This window comes from Mastigoproctus giganteus, chromosome 9 (assembly GCF_048544385.1).
Source record: "Mastigoproctus giganteus isolate SK-2022 chromosome 9, ASM4854438v1, whole genome shotgun sequence".
Lineage (NCBI taxonomy): Eukaryota > Metazoa > Arthropoda > Arachnida > Uropygi > Thelyphonidae > Mastigoproctus > Mastigoproctus giganteus.
Window position 1 is genome coordinate 66,831,445 of NC_143583.1, and position 20,556 is coordinate 66,852,000.

The 20,556-nt window shown below is 38.3% G+C and overlaps 1 protein-coding gene across 1 annotated transcript in view; it reads right to left on the reverse strand.

The window, feature by feature from the left end:
- Positions 1-18,660: 18,660 nt before the first annotated feature.
- LOC150080329 (dynamin-1-like) overlaps positions 18,661-20,556 on the reverse strand; it is a 265,277-nt gene continuing 263,381 nt past the window's right edge. The window contains exon 17 of the mRNA XM_090380686.1: positions 18,661-18,765. Coding sequence (XP_090236812.1) covers positions 18,661-18,765 — 105 coding nt within the window. The remainder of the gene's footprint in view (positions 18,766-20,556) is intronic.

The following is a 20,556-nucleotide window of genomic DNA, read 5'->3' on the forward strand; positions in this document are numbered from 1 at the left end:
TGCACTGGACACCTAATGAGAAAAGAGAATTTGCTAAGAGAAGTAATTGAAGGTAAAGTGATGGGCAAGAGATAAAGAAGAGAAATGAAATGCTACATGATTTCATAGAGGCTAATGGGTAACATGAACTGAAGGGGAAGGTTAGAGACAGGAAGAAATGGAGATGTGACTGAGTTCTGTTCAGGGACCTGCCATGTAGCAGAGAGCTTATAATAATAATAATAATGATTGTTAAGATTCTTAGGACATTAAACATAACAGGAAGAATATATTGATCTCATTTTTGCATGTACTATATAGTTTTAAAATCTTTTGATATTGTTCTAATGCTAGCATTAGTATTAGTAGTGGCAAATTATAAAATGAAGTAAGCTTAAGCATCTTCAGCCAATGGGGGGGAACCATCCCCCCATTGACTGATGCTGCTTAAGCATCACATCTGCCCATACCCTCTAATAATTTGTACAATTATTCCTTATATTTATTCAAACTATTCACTTCTGCAACACCACATTGCAGTTTATTCTAATGATCAATCACTCTCTGGATGAAACAATATTGTATATTTATCTTGCAACAGACAGCCCTTTATCAATTTGTCATGTGTTGCCCAAGAAAGAGTAAACATACTATTAGCATTTAGTTTACTCAATCCATTCAAAGCCTTAAACACTTCAATCAGGTCTCTTCAAGGGAACTAATTTCCAAGTGATGCAATTTGCCAAACTGAAGTCTTTCATTGTCAGAGTATGCTTTTAAGTCCATGAATAATCTCTTTGCATCCATTCAACAGTCCACATCCTTCTTAAAATGAAGCTTCTGGATCTGTGTGCAGTACTCAAGATGTGGTTTACCATTTCCTTATAAAAAATTCCTGTACACCACTGACAGAACTCTAGGAACCATCCAAGTAGTCTATTTGCAATGCTCAGAAAACTTTGTGTCAGACTGCATAATTATTGCTAGGTCTCTTTCATTCTCCACCACCTTGAGTGGTATCACCCTTGATGGTGCCATCGTGTTTACAAGTAACAAGACTTCCATTAATTTGAAAACCAAAGTAGGATATGGCAACCTTTCAACAAGGTACTGAATATATTTCCAGATTTTTGACTTCAGCTAGCCAGTACCTTTTAGAATAACCTTATTTAATATTAGTAGTGGCAAATGATGCAAGAAAGCAAGCTTATAGATCAGTTCTACTTTATATGTGGTGGTTGCTTAATTTTTTTTCCCTTATATATATATATATATATAAATAATCAAGAATAATGGTATTGAGAAGCTAATTAATATAGGGGGGACATGTGCCAGTACTAAAAAGAAGATAACATCACTTATGGATCAGGGACACTGCATTAGCAAAACGTATCCTACGGCCATAATGTGTATATATGTATGAAATTTTTTTATGTATAAAATATTGTAAGTAGAATGCGTGAAGGAGATTTTATTGAATTAAATCTAATGAATATACGGTATACACTGGGAGCGATATATGGTATGATTATTTCATCTTGGTTGCTTTTTCAATTCTTATCTTTATTTTAATTTCCGGTCCATTTCTTCCTCTTTTTCATACCATATATCGCTCCCAGTGTATACCATATAATCATTAGATTTAATTCAATAAAATCTCCTTTGCACGTTCTACTTACAATATTTTATACCTAAAAAATTTATATATATATATATACAGTACCAGCAAAAAAAAAAAAAAAAAAAAAAAACACTTCCAATTTCACTTAGCATCTGCTATCCCCTCCAATATTTTGTCTAGTTCTTACTTGAATTTACTTAAGCTATCCACTTCCACAACAGATGTAAGTTTGTTCTAGCAATCAACCACACAATGGTTAAAGGTAAACTTCCACACATTTATTCTGTAATGTATCCTTAGTCAGTTTGAATTTATGTCCCCTTATGTGTGTAGTCTGAGCAAGAGGAAGAACCTCATTAGCATAGTTTGCTCAATCCATTCAAAGCCTTAAACATCTCAACAATTGTGCAGTCAGATATGAATTGTGCAGTCATATCACACAATGCAAGATTCCTAGTCTCCAGGCACTGCATTTGCAGAACTGAAGTCTTTCTAGACAAGAGCACCTCTTCGTTCCCCTCACCAATCTCTTTGCACTTCTCTGTACCCATTCCAGAAGTTCAACATCATTCCTAAAATGAGGACTCGAGACCTGTATGCAGGCCTGACAATTACCTTATACCATAGGATAACCACTTCCTCATTCCTACTACAAAATTCCTGTATATCATTTACAAAACCCCATGAGTTGCTCTGGCAGCCTGTCTGCACTGCTCAGAGAACTTCATATCTGACTGCACAATTACCCCCAGATTTTTTTTCATTTTCCACTACTGGAGTGCAGTACCACACAATTGATACATCAATTTGAAGTTACTACTATACAAATGCAACACTTTGCATTTGTCAATGTTAACTTCACTTGCCATTTCTCAGATCAGTGCCTAATTTTTCTAGATCCTGTTGCAGTAGTATGCATCATTACTGTTATTAACACCCTGACAACCTTGGTACCACCTGTTATGATTAACTCTCATATGCCTTCATCTATATCATTAATAAATATAGAAAACAACAATGGGCCCAGTGCCAAATCAGGGGTAATTGAATTAATAACATTAGTCCATGAAGAGCAGTGTCCTTCGATACCTATTCTGTTTGTTTCCACTCAACCATCATTTATCTGTGCACAAACTTGCCCTTCAAATTCACGCTACTCCAATTTGTACAGTTAGTATTAGTAGTGGCAAATGGCACTTATGTGCAACAGTATCAAAAGCTTTCTTGATATCAAAATTAATTTTTGCATCAACGTTCTTTTGTGTCTGCACAGTAGTAGCTAATCAAATTAATCAGACAAGATTTCCCCTTAAGAAACCCATGAGCCCAAGTACTGTAGCTGTCTGAAGTATAACTCCAGTACTGTCTAAATCGTCCTACATTACTTCTTTAACCATTGAGTCCATTATTTTCTCTGGAATAGAAATTAAGCTAACAGGCCTGAAATTATACATGTCACACTTTGACCCCCCCACCCTTTGTGAACTGGGAGACATTCGCACATTTCCAGTCTGCAGGGACTTCCTCTGAACCCAAATATGCTCTCATAATTATGGCTAAGAGTTTGCTTACCTCCTTTGCTGCCTCTCTTAATGCAACTTAATAGATCCCATCCATCCTGGGTGCCATTCTTTTATTTAACTTCAACAATTTCTCTTACACTTTCCTCTCAGTTATTTAAAAATCATTTATCTCCCTGCTAGAGTTTGATAAACTCCTAGCATCCACTTCAATATACAATTCCTCACGTGTGAATGTGGATGAAAAGTACTTATTGCATCCACACTCACACATGAGGATGTGGATGCAAAGTACTTATTGCATCCACATTCACACATGAGGATGTGGATGCAAAGTACTTATTCAGTTTGTCAGCAACCTGAGCAGGTCATCAACAGTTGAACCATCAATATCAAGTGGACCAATGTGATTCATCCCTTCTTCTTTCAAGTGTTTGCATAAGTAAAGCAGTCCTTGCTGGTTTTTTTTGCAACCCTTGCCGAAGATTTCTCATAATCTGCCTTAGCTTGCTTAACCAGCTTTGTGACTGGATCACACACTAGTTTATATCTACCACAGTCCTCTGTGTATCTGATAATTTATGCGCATCCCACACATTTTTATTCTCTGCCACAAGTCTCACTAATTCATATAACATCCATTTAGGTCTTAGCCTTGAACAGTATTTCTTAGTTTATATGAAAAGCCTGGTGGCTTCTATGATCATTTCCTTGAATACTTCCCATTTAGAATTTGATGATGGTAACATCATCAATTGGTTGACTGTATAGAACTTAAAAACTGTCTGAGACCACTGTAGGCACCTTTATGAAAGCAAAAACCCCTTCCCTTTACTCTTCTTGGTATTTACATCTTTAAGGAAATATCTCATCAATGGTGAGTATGGACTTGGCATACACAGAGTCCTGAGCTGGATATTATCATTCTTCTCTTTCTTGGTGAATCCCTTCTACTTCTCTCTCTCTCTCTCTCTCTCTCTCTCTCTCTCTCTCTCTCTCTCTCTCTCTCTCTCTCTCTCTCTCTCTCTCTCTCTCTCTCTCTCTCTCTCTCTGGTAACTAAGAAATTTAATTTTTTTCTGGGGCATAAAGCCTCACACTTCCTTGCACCATATGGCTAATAATAATACACTGTGATCACTACCACCTAGTAGTTCTTTTACTGCAGATTTTTAATGCATGAATAATCACTGCTGATAATCAGATCAAGAGTATTACTCCCTCTTGTCGCCTCTCTAACATGCTGCTCTAGAAAACAGTCATCCAATAAATCCACAAAAGTCTTGCTAGTGTGTGATGACTATCCCACAAGTTCCAATCGATATCTGGAAAGTTAAAATTTCTTATTATAAGATGACTTGATTTACTAGCCACTCTGTTTTTCTGTACAGTTGTTCGTTGTACTCATCAGAGTCAATAGGCCTATAATGCACTCCTACTCTCTTGTTTTCCCAGTGCTTGTGTCAGAACAAACTGACTGAACATTGCACCTGCCACCAATGTTGACTGGATGCACTGCCTTAGATTTTGTGCTTCTTAACTAAGAGCATTACCCCCCCCTCCTCCTATTCTGTCTGTCCTGCGTGGACTATCTGTTTATATTGTATTTTTTCTTCATCCACTGCACTGCACTCCTTACAGTCAAACAGAATATAAACTTTGTGCCTCCTCAACTTAATGTAATTGTATTGTGGACTTGGTGCCTATGTAACTTTGGTTGCAATGCTTGATTCATCCTTGCATGAGAAGCGGCTTCTTTGATGCTGTTATTCAACATGGTCGTATTCCTGTAAACAAGAATAGAACTTTTAGATACTCATGACTGGGAGTTATGAATGGATATTGCAAATGTTATATGTATGCTAGACCGTAGTCCCTGGCTCAGCTCCACGTGCCAGAGATGGAAGGAAACTAGCTGGCAGCAGCTTGATGTTCATCAGCTAGGCAAGATGGCCAGTCACTGAACACTAACAACATAACCTGACACCAGAGCTGGAATAAGGGTGGGGCAAGTGGGGCACCAGCCCCATGTGCAGCATTTTAAGGGTGCATCCAACCAGTTATATATTTTAAAATTGCTTCATTTTTGATTTAATTGCAATCGGAACCGTGTTTAACGAATTTCTTTATAGCAATTTTTTTTAATTCCTTTTGGTAATTACATTTAAAAGTTTCTGTAGAATAAAGAAAATTTACATATAATGAATGGATTATGAGAGACTTAACTTTGTATGCTTTGTTTCCACTTCTGGCCTTTAGGCAATTTAAGCAATTAGAAAGCGAAAATTAAGGGTCAAAGGGATTATCATTCCACAATCTAAGTGGAATGTAAGACGTATGCCGCCACCTATCCTACATACCGAGAAGTCATGCTGGTCAACTACTTTCTATAGCCAGTCAAAAGATTAAGGTGTATTCCAGACACAGATAATAAGCTTCTGGTCAACTTGTGTTCTTTGTTCAAAATAAAAATAAAAATTTTATTAAAAGAAATATTGCACTGTTTTTCTATGTGCTACTTATTATGATTCCAGAAATTTTTGTGATTTTGTGAGAGTGAAAAAAAATTATAAATTCGGATTTATAATCACTTATGGAAAAAAATATCAGGGAGGAAGAACAGTGTTTTACAAATTTCAAAAATAACGGTGAAATCCAATTACAAACTTCTATAAAGTATGGCCCATTTTGTGATGCCACACCTCTGAGCTTTTTGGTTTGTCCTCCAGTGCTAACCACTGGAGAACAAACTAAATGTTTCAAATATCTGTTGATATTTCAACAGATATTTGAAAAATCAGGATATAAAATCTGTAACCTCTTTACAACTTCTCCAATTTGTTCATGAGTATTGTCTAATAGAATCTTATCTAAATATATAAATAGTGCCATGAATTTTTCTTACCCTGCCTTCTTGTGAATGGTCCTTCAAGGCAAGAAAAATTCAATTAAAATAATACACCTTCATTGCATATTTTTATTTTATGGTATAATTTTAAAAGTACTATATTTCACAATATTTTGTTTCTATGATTTTATACTAGATATATAAACAAACTATCTGGTTTTCTAATTTCTATGTAATTATATATGTATTTTCTTTGTAGTTTATATAGAATTAAATTCTCTGTAGAGATAAACAAATATTTGAAAGTTTCTTTTTCTTTGATATTTTTGTTTTGTTATATTCATTATATTATTTAAATTATTTTATTAATAAATATATGCAAATTGTAGATCATTGCAATACTAATTTTTATAAATTCATAAAGTTTGCAGAGGTGTAGCAAACGGGGTACAGAGGGGGATTTCCCCCAGGCACCAAGATTCAGAGGCTCAAACGGAAGGAATTATCTATCTATCACAATCAGGGTGCCAGGATGACATGTTGCTCACGGGTAGTAGTAGTAGTGGCATGTGATGCAAGAAAGCATGTGTATGAGCTTATGCAGCATCAGCCAAAAAAAAAAAAAAAAAATCACACCATTCCCTCCAAATGCCTGTCCAGTTCCTCCTTAAATTTATTCAACCTATCAACTTCCACGACAGATGGAAGTTTGTTCCAGCAATTAACCACCTGCTGGCTAAAGGCAAATTTCCACACATCTATTTTATATCCTTCATTCCCCTCACCAATCTTGTTGCCCTTCTCTGTACACGCTCAAGTAAATCTACATCCTTCCTAAAATGAGGCCTCCAGACCTGTACGCAGTACTCAAGGTGTGGCCTGACCATTGCCTTATACAGAGGGATAATCACCTCCATTTCCCTGCTAGCAAAATTCCTATATATCATTCACAAAACCCCATGACCTGCCCTGGCAGCCTGTCTGCATTGCTCAGAAAACTTCATATCTGCCTGCACAATTACTCCCAGGTCTTTTTCATTTTCTATCACCTTAAGTGTAGTACCACACAGTTGGTACGTTTCTCTGGGGTTACTTCTACCCATATGCAGTACTTTGCATTTGTCAAGGTTAAACTTCAGTTGCCACTTCTTAGCCCATCTGCCCAAATTATCTAGATCCTGTTGCAGTAGCACACTGCCATTAACAACCCTGCCAACCTTTTTATCATCTGCAAACTTCAACATTAAGCCTGATATACCTTCATCAATATCATTGAAAAATATACAAAACAACAGTGGACCCAACACCGAACCCTGTGGGACTCCACTAATAACATTAGTCCACGAAGAGCAGCACCCATTGATTACCACCCTCTGTCTTCTCCCACTTAACCATCCTTTTATCCATTGTAGCAACTTACCCTTAATACCATTCTGCTCCAATTTGTACAATAGTCTTTCATGTGCAACAGTGTCAAAAGCTTCCCTGAAATCCAAATATATGATATCAAAATTATTTTTTGCATCCAGTTCCTTTGTAACCACATCATAATATCCTATCAAATTTGTCAGACAAGACGTTCCCTTAACAAACCCATGCTGTGTCTGAATTATTGCTGCAGTCTTGTCTAGATGATCCTGCAATGCATCTTTAACCAGTGACTCCATTATTTTACCCGGAACAGAAGTTAAACTAACTGGTCTGTAATTACTCGTGTCACCCTTCGATCCCCCTTTGTGAATTGGGGATACATTTCCACATCTCCAGTCCGTGGGAACCACCCCTGAGTCCAAGGATGCTCTCATAATTATGGCTAAGGGTTTGCTTAGTTGCTTTGCCACCTCCTTTAATATAACTGGATAGATCCCATCCACCCTAGGTGCTTTTCTTACGTTTAACTTCAACAATTTCTCCTCCACTTTGCTCTCAATTATTACAAAATCATTAAGTATCCTGCTACAATTTGATAACTTTCTGCCATTTTCAAACCGTAATAATTCCTCATGTGTGAATGTAGATGCAAAATACTCATTCGGTTTGTTTGCTATCTGAGCAGGATCATGAACAGTCGAACCATCCCATCGATGTCAAGTGGACCAATCAGATTCATCCCCTTCCTTTTAGAGGTTATATAAGTAAAGAAATCCTTGCTGTTTTTCTTAGCATCTTTTGCCAAGGATTTCTCGTAATCTGCCTTTGCCTGCCTAACCTCCTTTGTGACCTGATTACAAACTAGCTTATATCTTCTGCCATAGGCTTCTGAGTCGCTTGATAATTTATATGCATCCCATGCATTTTTCTTCTCTGTCATGAGTCTCATTAGTTCATTTGATAACCATTTAGGCCTAAACCTTGAACAATATTTCTTAATAGGTATGAAACTTTTAGTAGCATCCACGATTAATTCCTTGAATGCTTCCCACTTAGAATTTACTGTTGGTAACATCGTCAGTTTATCCCACTGTACAGAATTTAAAAACTTTCTGAGACCACTGAACTCACCCTTACGGAAGCAAAAACCCTTTCCCTTACCCCTGATGGTAATTATATCTTTAAGTAAATCCCACATCAGTACACTGTGATCACTGCCACCTAGTGGTTCCTTTATCTGCAAATTCTTTATACACGAATGATCACTGCTGATAACCAGATCAAGAGTATTACTCTCTCTGGTTGCCTCTCGAACATGCTGCTGCAGAAAACAATCATCCAATAAATCCACAAAAGTCTGACTAGTGTGTGAGTGACCAACCCACAAGTTCCGGTCAATATCTGGGAAGTTAAAATCCCCCATTATAAGACATTCTGATTTACTGGACCACTATTTCTCTGTATAATTGTTCATTGTACTCATTCAAGTCATTAGGCCTATAACACACTCCTACTCTTATTTTTGCTTTTGCAGTGCTTATGTCACACCAAACTGACTCAACAGTGCACTATTCATCTATATCAACTGGGTGCACTTCTTTTGATTTTATGTTTTTCTTAATTAACAGCATAACACCTCTTCCCTTTCTATCCTTTCTGTACACATTGTACTCGCCAAATTCCAGTTCTGCATTCCTTATATCTGTGTGACACCACGTCTCTGCTATCCCAACAATATCCGCCTTTGATGTCTTGACCAACACTCCAAATTCATCAAATTTATTTACTATACTTCTAGCACTGGTATACATGCAAGCATACATGCTCCTATTCCTAGTTACCCTAACACATCCCATATACCCACCTATTTCAGGATGACTGGCATCAGTCCCTGAAACCCCCAACACCCCTCGCTCCAGGTCGCTACTTATTCTAATAGAAGTTGTGCAAGGATCACCTGCACTTCTGCCTATGGCAACTGTTAAACTATTAGTCCTTGTATCCCTCCAAGCTATCAGTTTTCCGACCCACCTAACACTGCCTCGATAGCATCAGCAAATATTCTTGCACCCTTTCTATTTAAGTATATCCCATCCCTGTAGAAGCAGTCTCTCCTGTTAACAAGTATAGTCCAGGCTGAAAAAAATTCTACCCCTTGAGCCTTGCACAATCTTTCCAGGGCCAAATTGATCAACAAGGCTCTCATCATATACTCCCTCCTATCGTGTCTGGGCAGAATTGCAGACACTTTCAAATTCAACCCTAATTCTCGGCTTTTGTTCAACAGTGACCTGTACTTGTTAAGTAATTCTGCCGGTCTCCTACTCTTAATATCATTAGTGCCAATGTGTACAACTATATCACCTTTTGTGCCCTTAAAAGATGATATCCGCTCTACAATGTCATCAACCTTTGCCCCTGGCAGACATACCCTGGTCCTGTTTCACCTATCCTTTTTTACAAAGCATGTTACTCGTTTCCCTGACAATAGAGTCACCGACAACTACTAGTTCTTGTGGGACCAGCGCATTCTGCCTTGGGGGTTGCCGCTGTGTTGCGTGATGACCAAGTGCAAGCTCTGGCATTGATGTGGGCAGCTGAGAGCTTGATGGGCCCCTCAATTTAGATCTTTCGAGGGCATCCACCCTGTCCTTCAAACTCTCATATAGGCCCATAACAATGCTGAGTTGTCGCCTGATTTCCTTACGCTCCTTACATCGTGCACACACAAAGACATCCCCCATGGCAATATCATGTTCCGTTCCAGAGAGTTCGGCAAACATTTCACAAGTTGCACATTTTTTTAGGCTGTGATGCGTTGGAGAATCGCCCCCCTCAGTTCTCCCCCGAGTCACAGCACTCCTGCCACTTTGTGCCCGTTGCTTTGCTGCTCTAGTTTGGGGCATGATATTTTAAAATAATATCAATAAATTAAATTAATTAAATGTCAATACTACGGTATCTAATAGAAACAGTGAAGCGTATTATTCTATATAATTATGCGTTTGAGCTACCTAGCTACCTCAATTAAAATTTTGAATTTCCTACCACTATATACAAAAACAATGGCTGCAAGATTCGAACAAAATAACAGTTTTATGTATATTAAATAGTAATCCACAAAAAATCTTTATCTAAATTAAAAAAAAAATAACCAGCGTAACTATAACTATAAGACTACGTATTAAGTACAATATAAAATAACAATTATGTAAATAAAAAGGCAAACACTTATCGATTTTTCGGAGCCTGTAACTCACAGCTGTAATTTTTAAAGAGAGTCAGTGCACAGCTAGGGTGTCGACGACCCTAGCTGTGCTACTGAAAGTTTGACTACCTGCATATAATGGGGGCGTACTTATAACACTTTTGCCGCAGGCGTAGGATTGCCTAGTTCCAGCTTGGCATGACATTACACTACCCTACACTACAGTACATGTACATCACTACACTGATTGGTCTTTATCTGTACGATAACGACATGCTATACACTGTGGTGTTGCCACAGCTTTGTGTGAGCTGCATTCCAACATCAGTTAAAAAAATATGTCCTTCCTATACACATTGTACTCCCCATATTCATATTTTGTATCCTCTATATCTGAGTGACACTATGTCTCTGACACTCTTAGTTACCCTAACACACCCCATGTATTTACTTTTTCATGATGATTCACAGTAAGCCTTGAAATCCCTGGCACTTTGCTTTCCAGACTGCTGCATGGTAAAATAAAAGCAGTGCAAGAATCACTTTTACCTTTGACTGTGTATCCACCCAAGCTAGCAGTTTTCCGACCCACCTATCACTGCCTTGATAAAATCAGCAAATATTCTTGCACCCTTTCTATTTAAATGTATCCCATTACTGTAGAAGCAGTCTCTCCTGTTAACAAGCACAGACCATGCTAAGAAAAATTCTACTCCATAAGCCTTGCACAATCTCTCCAGAACCAAACTGATTGACAAGGCTCTCATCATACACTCCTTCCTATCATGTCTGGGCAGAATTTTAATCTTTTAAGGGCCAACATCTACAAAAAATGTAGATGTTGGCCCTTAAAAGATGATATCTGTTCTAAAACATCATCAACTTTTGACCCTGAAAGACATACCCTTGTCTTATTCCAAGTATCCTTTTTGCACAATATATTTCTTGTTTTCCTCACAACAGAGTTACCAACAGACCGGTGCAATCTGCCTTGGAGATTGCCACTGTGTTGTCTGATGCACAAGTATGCACCTTGGCATTGAGTTGGAATCAAAATGAGTAGGAATTAAGGTGGGGGAACCTGATGGGCCTTCCTTTTAATTCTTTTGATGGCATCATCTACTCTTCAAGTGTTCATAAATGCCCGTTATAAATCTGAGTTAACACCTAATTTCTTCACATTCTCTGCTCCACACACATTTATTAGTTTACTGGAATAACCTTTCATGTAGCACTTTAGAAGTTAGTTTAATGAATTTAAAGAATGTGCATATATATTATTATATATGTGCATATGTAGAAGGATTGGACAAATAAATTATTTGAAGGTGTGCAAATGACACGGATAATGATGTTTTCTTTTTTTGCTAACACTAAGCTTTTTTCCCTTGGATTAATTTTGCCAATACTAATACTAATATTAATATTAAGTAAGTTGGTTGGTTGTTATAGGGTTTTAAGCACATTAGCAATTTAGATCATATTGTACCGTATGTATGTATATATATATATATATATATATATATATATCTGTAAATTGTGTGTTCTATGGTCGATTTTCTGTTTGCTGGATGAAAACTTGGGTTTCTGGGAGAAAATACTATGTACCCTCAATGGAGACTGACTAATTCAGCCACATTGTGAAAAAGACCCATAAAAATTGATTGCTTCATTCATGGGATTCAAACTCAGGTCTTTTCCAAGGTATAATCACCATCCTCCCCTGGTGTGGGGAGATTGGTGATTATACCTACTCTGTTACCCATGAGTGCAGCACATACCTTGAATGGCTATGTCAACACCTACATCTGTGTAAAAATGTTATATCAAATTATACCAGAATGAGTGGCTGAATTTTATAAAAATAACTACACAAAAATAAGTTAAAAATAAAATAAAAGTGCATATAAATAATATACATAAAAAGATAAATAAATATATACAGCAAAAGTAAAATCAAAAATATGGTAGCTTTTAAGATGGTGTGCCTCTTCATCACATCGTCAACCAAATAGTGCATAGCATAATGCAGCATAAATAGTGAATTTGTCAGGTAAATAGAGAAATGAGGGCATAATGATGTGTGCACACACATGCTTGGATTGTGGAGTTGTTGAACTGTTGAATCTGGCAGAAGGCAAGAAGATTGCATCCATGAGCATAAGGAGACTACAGCACTATCAGTTCTGTTCAATCTGCCATTTGTGAATGTTAATGAACAGCAAGGTAAGTTTTACACCACAATAATGTCGATGTTATTAAATGTCTGCACAAATCTACCCCAGGGGCTCACATCTGGTGAGTATGGGCTTGGCATGCCCAGGGTCCTGAGCTGGATATCATCATTCTTCTCTTTCTTAATGATTCCTTTCTATTTCTGACACACACTCTCTCTCTCTCTCTCTCTCTCTCTCTCTCTCTCTCTCTCTCTCAGGGTAATGCAGGGTTTTTTTTTTTTTTGGCTGGTGCATCATAAGCTTCAGGCTTCCTTTCACCATATGGCTAATAATAATAATAGTTGCAGGTGATCAGGAACATCCACAACTACTGGTACAAGAAGCTCACCTGCACACACGGGCACCGCAAGGTCTTTGACTCCTTACCTCACAGCTGGCTAATAGAGACCTTGAAGATCTACAAGGTCAATCCAATAGTGACAAACTTCCTAGGAGCAACAATGGTGAAACGGAGTACCACCATTAAGGTCGAGAACATCACAACCAGACCAATCCCCATCAGAAGAATCTTTCAGGGAGATGCTCTAAGCCCACTGTGGTTCTGTCTAGCACTCAACCTGCTATCCACCATGCTTAACGGAAGCAAGTATGGATACAACCTCAAAGAAGGAAGAAAGAACCTGTACACCCTCACCCACCTGATGTACATGGATGACATCAAGCTCTACGCGGCAACCTAGAAGCAACTTCAGCAACTACTCTGGATTACCAAAGAATTCGGCAAGGACATCAGGATGGAATTTGGTCTAGACAAATGCAAGACCCAAGGACCACACCGGGAAAAATTAGTCGGCTGAAACTAACAGCTGCTGACTGGCAAAGAGATCAAAACTATGACAGAACGAGAGACCTAAATACCTAGGGATGATGCAAGCTCAGCAGTTAAAGCACAAGGAAATCAAAAAGTGCCTGACCAAAAAATATCGCCAGAGACTCAGAAGCCTGCAGAAAGCAAAACTGAATGGAGCAGTTAAAGCCATAAACACGTATGCAGCTCCAGTACTAACATACTCCTTTGGGGGTCATAGATTGGACTAACACCAAGCTAGAGGATATCGTGCGAAAGACAAGGACAATGATGACCAAGAGCTGCCAACACCACCACCCGAAGTCAGCAGTAGAGAGACTAACAATAGCTCGGAAAGAGGGAGGAAGGGGCCAGACACAGCAACAGGAAACAGCAATAGTTAATCTGAACGGTCCACCAGGCTACAAGGAAGACAGATAAGTGGTAAACCCCACTCAACCTAAGTGAGGAGCCCCCTCTAGTCCAGACAGCACAAGAAACGAGGCTAGAAAGATGGGCAAAGAAGACACTACAATGACCTCCATCAAGGTCACATCGATAACACTGTTTCCAGTGTTATCTCACAAGGCTTCATGGCTCAAGTTCATGGCTCACAAGCAGGACGCTCTTCCCCGAGATGGAAGCATTCATGCTGGCCATCCAAGACCAGGTAATCAATACCAGAAATTAGAGTGGGCCAGTAAATCAGAGAGAGAGTCTTATAATGGGGGATTTTAATTTCCCAGATATTGACTGGAATTTGTGGGTTGGTCACTCACATACTAGCAAGGCTTTTGTGGATGTATTGGATGATTGTTTTCTACATCAGCATGTTCGGGAGGCAACTAGAGAGAGTAATACTCTTGATCTGATTATCAGTAGTGATTCTTCATGCATTAAGAATCTGCAGATAAAGGAACCACTAGGTGGCAGTGATCACAGTATGCTTAAGTGGAATTTACTCAAGGAGGTAACTATCATCGGGGGTAAAGGGAAGGGTTTTTGATTTCGTAAAGACGACTATGATGGTCTGAGACAGTGTTTAAATTCTATACAGTGGGACCAACTGATGATGTTACCAACAGCAAATTCAAAATGGGAAGCATTCAAAGAACTTATCTTGGAAGCTACTAGGCTTTCCATACCAACTAAGAAATATTGTTCAGGGTTTAGGCCTAAATAGATGTCAGATGAACTAATGAGACATATGGCAGAGAAGAAAAATGCATGGGATACATATAAATTAATGGGTGACATGGAAGCCTATGATAGATATAAGCTGGTCTATAACCAAGTCACAAAGGAGATTAGGCAGGCAAAGGCAGATTATGAGAAATCCTTGGCAAAGGATGGAAAGAAAAACAGAAAAGAGTTCTTTACCTATGTAAACTCTAGAAGGAAAGGGTTGAATCAGATTGGTCCACTGGATATTGATGTTTCAACAGTTGAGGATCCTGCTCAGGTGGCTAACAAACTAAATGAGTATTTTGCATCTACATTCACACACGAGGAGTTATTCAGGAAGGGGAATTCCGAGGTGAAGTGAACCCTGGCAGTGAGCTAGATGATTTTGTAATAATTGAGAGGAAAGTGGAGGAGAAATTGTTGAGGATAAACATAAAAAGGGCACCTGGGGTGGATGGGATCTATCCAGTTATATTAAAGGAGGCAGCAAAGGAAGTAAGCAAACCCTTAGCCATAATTATGAGAGCTTCTTTGGACTCAGGGGAGGTACCCATAGACTGGAGATGTGCAAATGTGACCCCAATTCACCAAGGAGGATCAAAGGCTGACACAATTATAGACCTGTGAGTTTAACTTCTGTTCCAGGGAAATCAATGGAGGCACTGGTTAAAGAAGCACTGCAGGATCACCTAGAGAAGACTTCAGTTATAGCTCAGACACAGCATGGTTTTGTTTAGGGAAAGTCTTGCCTGACCAATTTGATTGGATACTATGATGCAGTCACAAAAGAACTGGATGCAGGGAATAACTTTGATATTATATATTTGGATCTTAGAAAGGCTTTTGATACTGTTGCACATGGTAGACTGCTGCACAAATTGCAGCAGTGTGGCATTGGAGGCAAACTGCTGCAATGGATAAAGAGATGGTTGAGGGGAAGAAGACAGAGAGTGGTAATCAATGGACACTGCTCATCATGGACTAATGTTATTAGTGGAGTCTCTCAGGGTTCAATGTTGGTTCCATTATTGTTTTCTGTATTTATAAATGATATTGATGATGGTATATTAAGCTTAATGTCCACGTTTGCAGACGATTCAAAGGTTGGCAGGTTTGTGAAGGACACTACTGATGCTATGCTGCTGCAACAGGATCTGGAAAGGTTGAGCAGATGGGCTGAGAGGTGGCAAATGAAGTTTAACATTGACAAATATAAAGTATTACATAGGGGAAACAGCAACCCCAGAGCAACGTATCAACTCTGTGGTACTACACTGACAGTAGTACAGAATGAAAAGGACCTGGGGGTAATTGTTCAACCCACAAGCTGTACTAGGACTGTGCCATAATAACAGATAAGACCATCCCGCACAACAGACCGGACATAACCCTTGTGGACAAGGTAAGGCTACCTACCTGATTGACATAGCATTGCCCAACACTAGCAATGTGCAGAAAACCCATGATGTTGTTATTTGGTTTTTAGGAGCATTAGCAACTAAGGCCATATTGCTCCGGGAATATGCGGTGGTCATTCCCTGACCTTTCCAGTCACAAAAGAACTGGATGCAGGGAATAACTTTGATATTATATATTTGGATCTTAGAAAGGCTTTTGATACTGTTGCACATGGTAGACTGCTGCACAAATTGCAGCAGTGTGGCATTGGAGGCAAACTGCTGCAATGGATAAAGAGATGGTTGAGGGGAAGAAGACAGAGAGTGGTAATCAATGGACACTGCTCATCATTTGGATCTTAGAAAGGCTTTTGATACTGTTGCACATGGTAGACTGCTGCACAAATTGCAGCAGTGTGGCATTGGAGGCAAACTGCTGCAATGGATAAAGAGATGGTTGAGGGGAAGAAGACAGAGAGTGGTAATCAATGGACACTGCTCATCATGGACTAATGTTATTAGTGGAGTCTCTCAGGGTTCAATGTTATTTCCATTATTGTTTTCTGTATTTATAAATGATATTGATGATGGTATATTAAGCTTAATGTCCACGTTTGCAGACGATTCAAAGGTTGGCAGGTTTGTGAAGGACACTACTGATGCTATGCTGCTGCAACAGGATCTGGAAAGGTTGAGCAGATGGGCTGAGAGGTGGCAAATGAAGTTTAACATTGACAAATATAAAGTACTACATAGGGGAAACAGCAACCCCAGAGCAACGTATCAACTCTGTGGTACTACACTGACAGTAGTACAGAATGAAAAGGACCTGGGGGTAATTGTTCAACCCACAAGCTGTACTAGGACTGTGCCATAATAACAGATAAGACCATCCCGCACAACAGACCGGACATAACCCTTGTGGACAAGGTAAGGCTACCTACCTGATTGACATAGCATTGCCCAACACTAGCAATGTGCAGAAAACCCATGATGTTGTTATTTGGTTTTTAGGAGCATTAGCAACTAAGACCATATTGCTCCGGGAATATGCGGTGGTCATTCCCTGACCTTTCCACATCCTCCGTATTTGGTGGTGACAGGCTCGAACCACGGTCTAATCAAGAAGCACGTGCTACGCACTGCTGCTCCTGCCCACCTGGCTACGGAGGTGCCGAAAACCCACGAGGAAAAAATTAGGATGGAAACGAACCTGAGACACGAGGTCAAGGAGATGTGGCATATGCAAGAAGTAACAACCATCCCGATCATCGTGTCAACCACTGGTATGGTCCCAAAGACTGTACATAGCAGCCTAGCAGCAACAGGTCTCCCAGAGAACACCTACAAGGAACTCCAGAATGTCGCAATCCTGAACACCTGTAGGATAGTCAGAGAGTTCCTCGACCAATAGTTTGTTTGTTTGTTATTTGGTTTTTAGGAGCATTAGCAACTAAGGCCATATTACTCCGGGATATGCGGTGGTCATTCCCTGACCTTTCCGCATCCTCCGTATTTGGTGGTGACGGGCTCGAACCCCGAGTCTAATCAAGAAGCGTGTACTGCAACATAACATTGACTAATACGCACTGCTGCTCCTTCCCACCTGGCTACGGAGGCGCTCCCGACAAATAGTAACACCAGACATTACAACCAGCCTGTGTACTTGGTAGCAGTACCCGTTATGGAGTGGAATCCCCCAATCAGCGAGAAATAATATGAGGACAACAATAATAATTTGTTTTTGCTCATGGTTTGAGGCACACTGTATTGCAATTGTGGGCCTTAACTTCATCCGCAATAAAGATGTGTGTGCATCCACCCTATTATTGAGTCTGCATTTCTACAATTTGACAAGTGCTTAGAATAATGTGATGTGTTTTGTTGCCAAAACACATCATTTTGTGCCACCAGAGGAGGCATAAATTTAAGCTGACGAAGGATGATTGCAGAATAGATGTGCAGAAGTTTGCTTTCTGCCAGCAGGGGATTGTTCAAACAACCCTCCACCTGTTGTTGTGGAAGTAGATAGATTCAAGTTTGGATAAATTCAAGAAAAAAATAATAGTTTGGATAAATTCAAGAAATAGCAATAGTTGGATAAATTCAAGAAATAGCAATAGTTGGATAAATTCAAGAAATAGCAATAGTTGGATAAATTCAAGGAAGAACTAAACAAACTATTAGAGAGGGGATGGACAAGCAGTGTGTGTGTGTGTGTGTGTGTGTGTGTGTGTGTGTGTGTGTGTGTTTTGGCTGATGCTGTATAAGCTTGCATTCTTGCATCATTTAGCACTACTATTAGTAGTGCCAAATGATGTAATACTAATAGTCATACTAATACTAAATTTACGTTTGTTTCTCTGGTCTACATCAATCTCTTGAAATATTAAAAACCTTATTAAATCCAGTTAATCACTATGAAAAACATCCTGCATAATCTTTATAATAAAGAACATAAAAGATTTTTGCATTTATATGTTAATTATTTAATACTTAAATTATCTTCCTAAATGGTAGACAGAATGTCCATGGCTTTCTTTAGTAAATCACATTGTTCTTCCAAGTTTTTTTTCTTCCGTGCATCATCTGATGTATTATAGAGAAGGGTATCCTGGGGAAAAAAAAACTCTTAAAATGAATTATTCTTTTGTGAAAAATTCTAAAACACTGGAAAGAAGACCAGATGTAGATCAAGCCAAGAATAAAAACACATTTGTTTAGCATCAGTTGGCAGTTCTCATTCATTATCATATTATAAAATATTCTGTATAATACAGTAAACCCCCGCTATTCGCGATATCTGTATTCGCGGTCGCCGATTTAATATAAAATGAAACCTAAAAAAATGTGAATTTTAAAGCGCCGTGAATATTTTCCGCCATAAAAAAACATGGGCGTGGCTAGAATTATTTTTCCCGGTCAAAACAGCGCTCAGTGGGTGGCAGGAAGAGGGGTGACAAAATCGCGAGCGGGGATGTTTCTCGCTAATTCTTGTTCAGTATGTGTTATGCGCTTGTCATGGAAGGTTTCGTCGTTTGCTTTTAATTTATATGCTTATAAATTGAATAAATTTATCAATTTATTCAATTTATTCAATTTTTTTGTAAGCATATCAATTTATAAATTGATATGCTTACAAAAATGATAAATCTACCATTTTGCAGCGTAAAACAGACTTTTTTGAGTGTGTTAACGGAAGAAAGTGACTTTATTGTGGACAAGTTCTTTCTAACCCCTACAAAAATATGGCTATGAATAACAAGGGAAATGTGAAAAGATCAAAGAAGGTGATGACATTAGCGAATAAAATTGAGTTATTAGACAAAATTTCTAATGGTGAAAGTGTCTCCTCAGTGGCAAAACATTATAAAATCAATGAGTCAACGGTACGATCAATCAAAAAATCAGAAGAAAAAATCCGCCGTAGTGTCCGTGAAAACGCGCTAATTGCTTCAAACATTTACTCTGTAACTCGTGATGTTAAATTAGAAAAAATGGAAAAAGCTTTAAATCTGTGGATAGAAGACTGAACTCAAAATAAAATTCCGTTAAGTTCACTCATCATTCGTGAAAAGGCAAAACTCCTTTATCAACACTTTAGCAAAACTGGTGATAGCACTGGCGGAATAAGTTTTTTAGCTATAGCAAAGGCGCTGGATTGAAAGACTTGTTTGAAATTCCTAATAAATATTACATTTAATATTAAATTGTTTCTTATTTTCATTTCGATGCCATATGCTTGCTTTTCTAATGGTCATATTATGAAGGTACATAAATACATACATAGACAAAATTTTAGACTAGTTTTTCTTATATATTTCATACTTTGGAACGGAACCCCTTTATTACTATGGGAGCCATAACTCAGTATTCGCGTTTTCGTTATTCGCGACATTTCTCAGGAACGTAACCCCTGCAAATAGCGGGGGTTTACTGTAATTATATACAAATGCTAATCCAAAAGTATCAAGAATAAATGTGTGAAAACTAAACAACTGTACTTGGAGCAATGGATGGGTAATTATCTTAAAAGTAGGCCTCTTCAGCATGTACTTATTCCACTTGCTCCACCATTATTGCCAGTTGTAAAAGCATCTCTCAAAGTCAATTTTCAGAATAACCAAAAGCTGCTCAATTACATTTGTTTAATTGTTTTCATATCCAAAAAAATCATTTGCCTTTTAAAATTTTCATAAGTTAAGATAACAGAAACCATTTACAAGGAGTTATACTTTTTTTTTAGCTAAACACAGAAATTGTTTCTGTTCCTCTGTCAGCAGTCATGGAACCAATTAAGCTGTAATGTGCCTCATTCCCAAATATTCAGTTAAATATGGGGAATATAAAAAATATTAATTAAAACAGATTGTAGTAACCTTACATTAAATATAACTGATAAAAT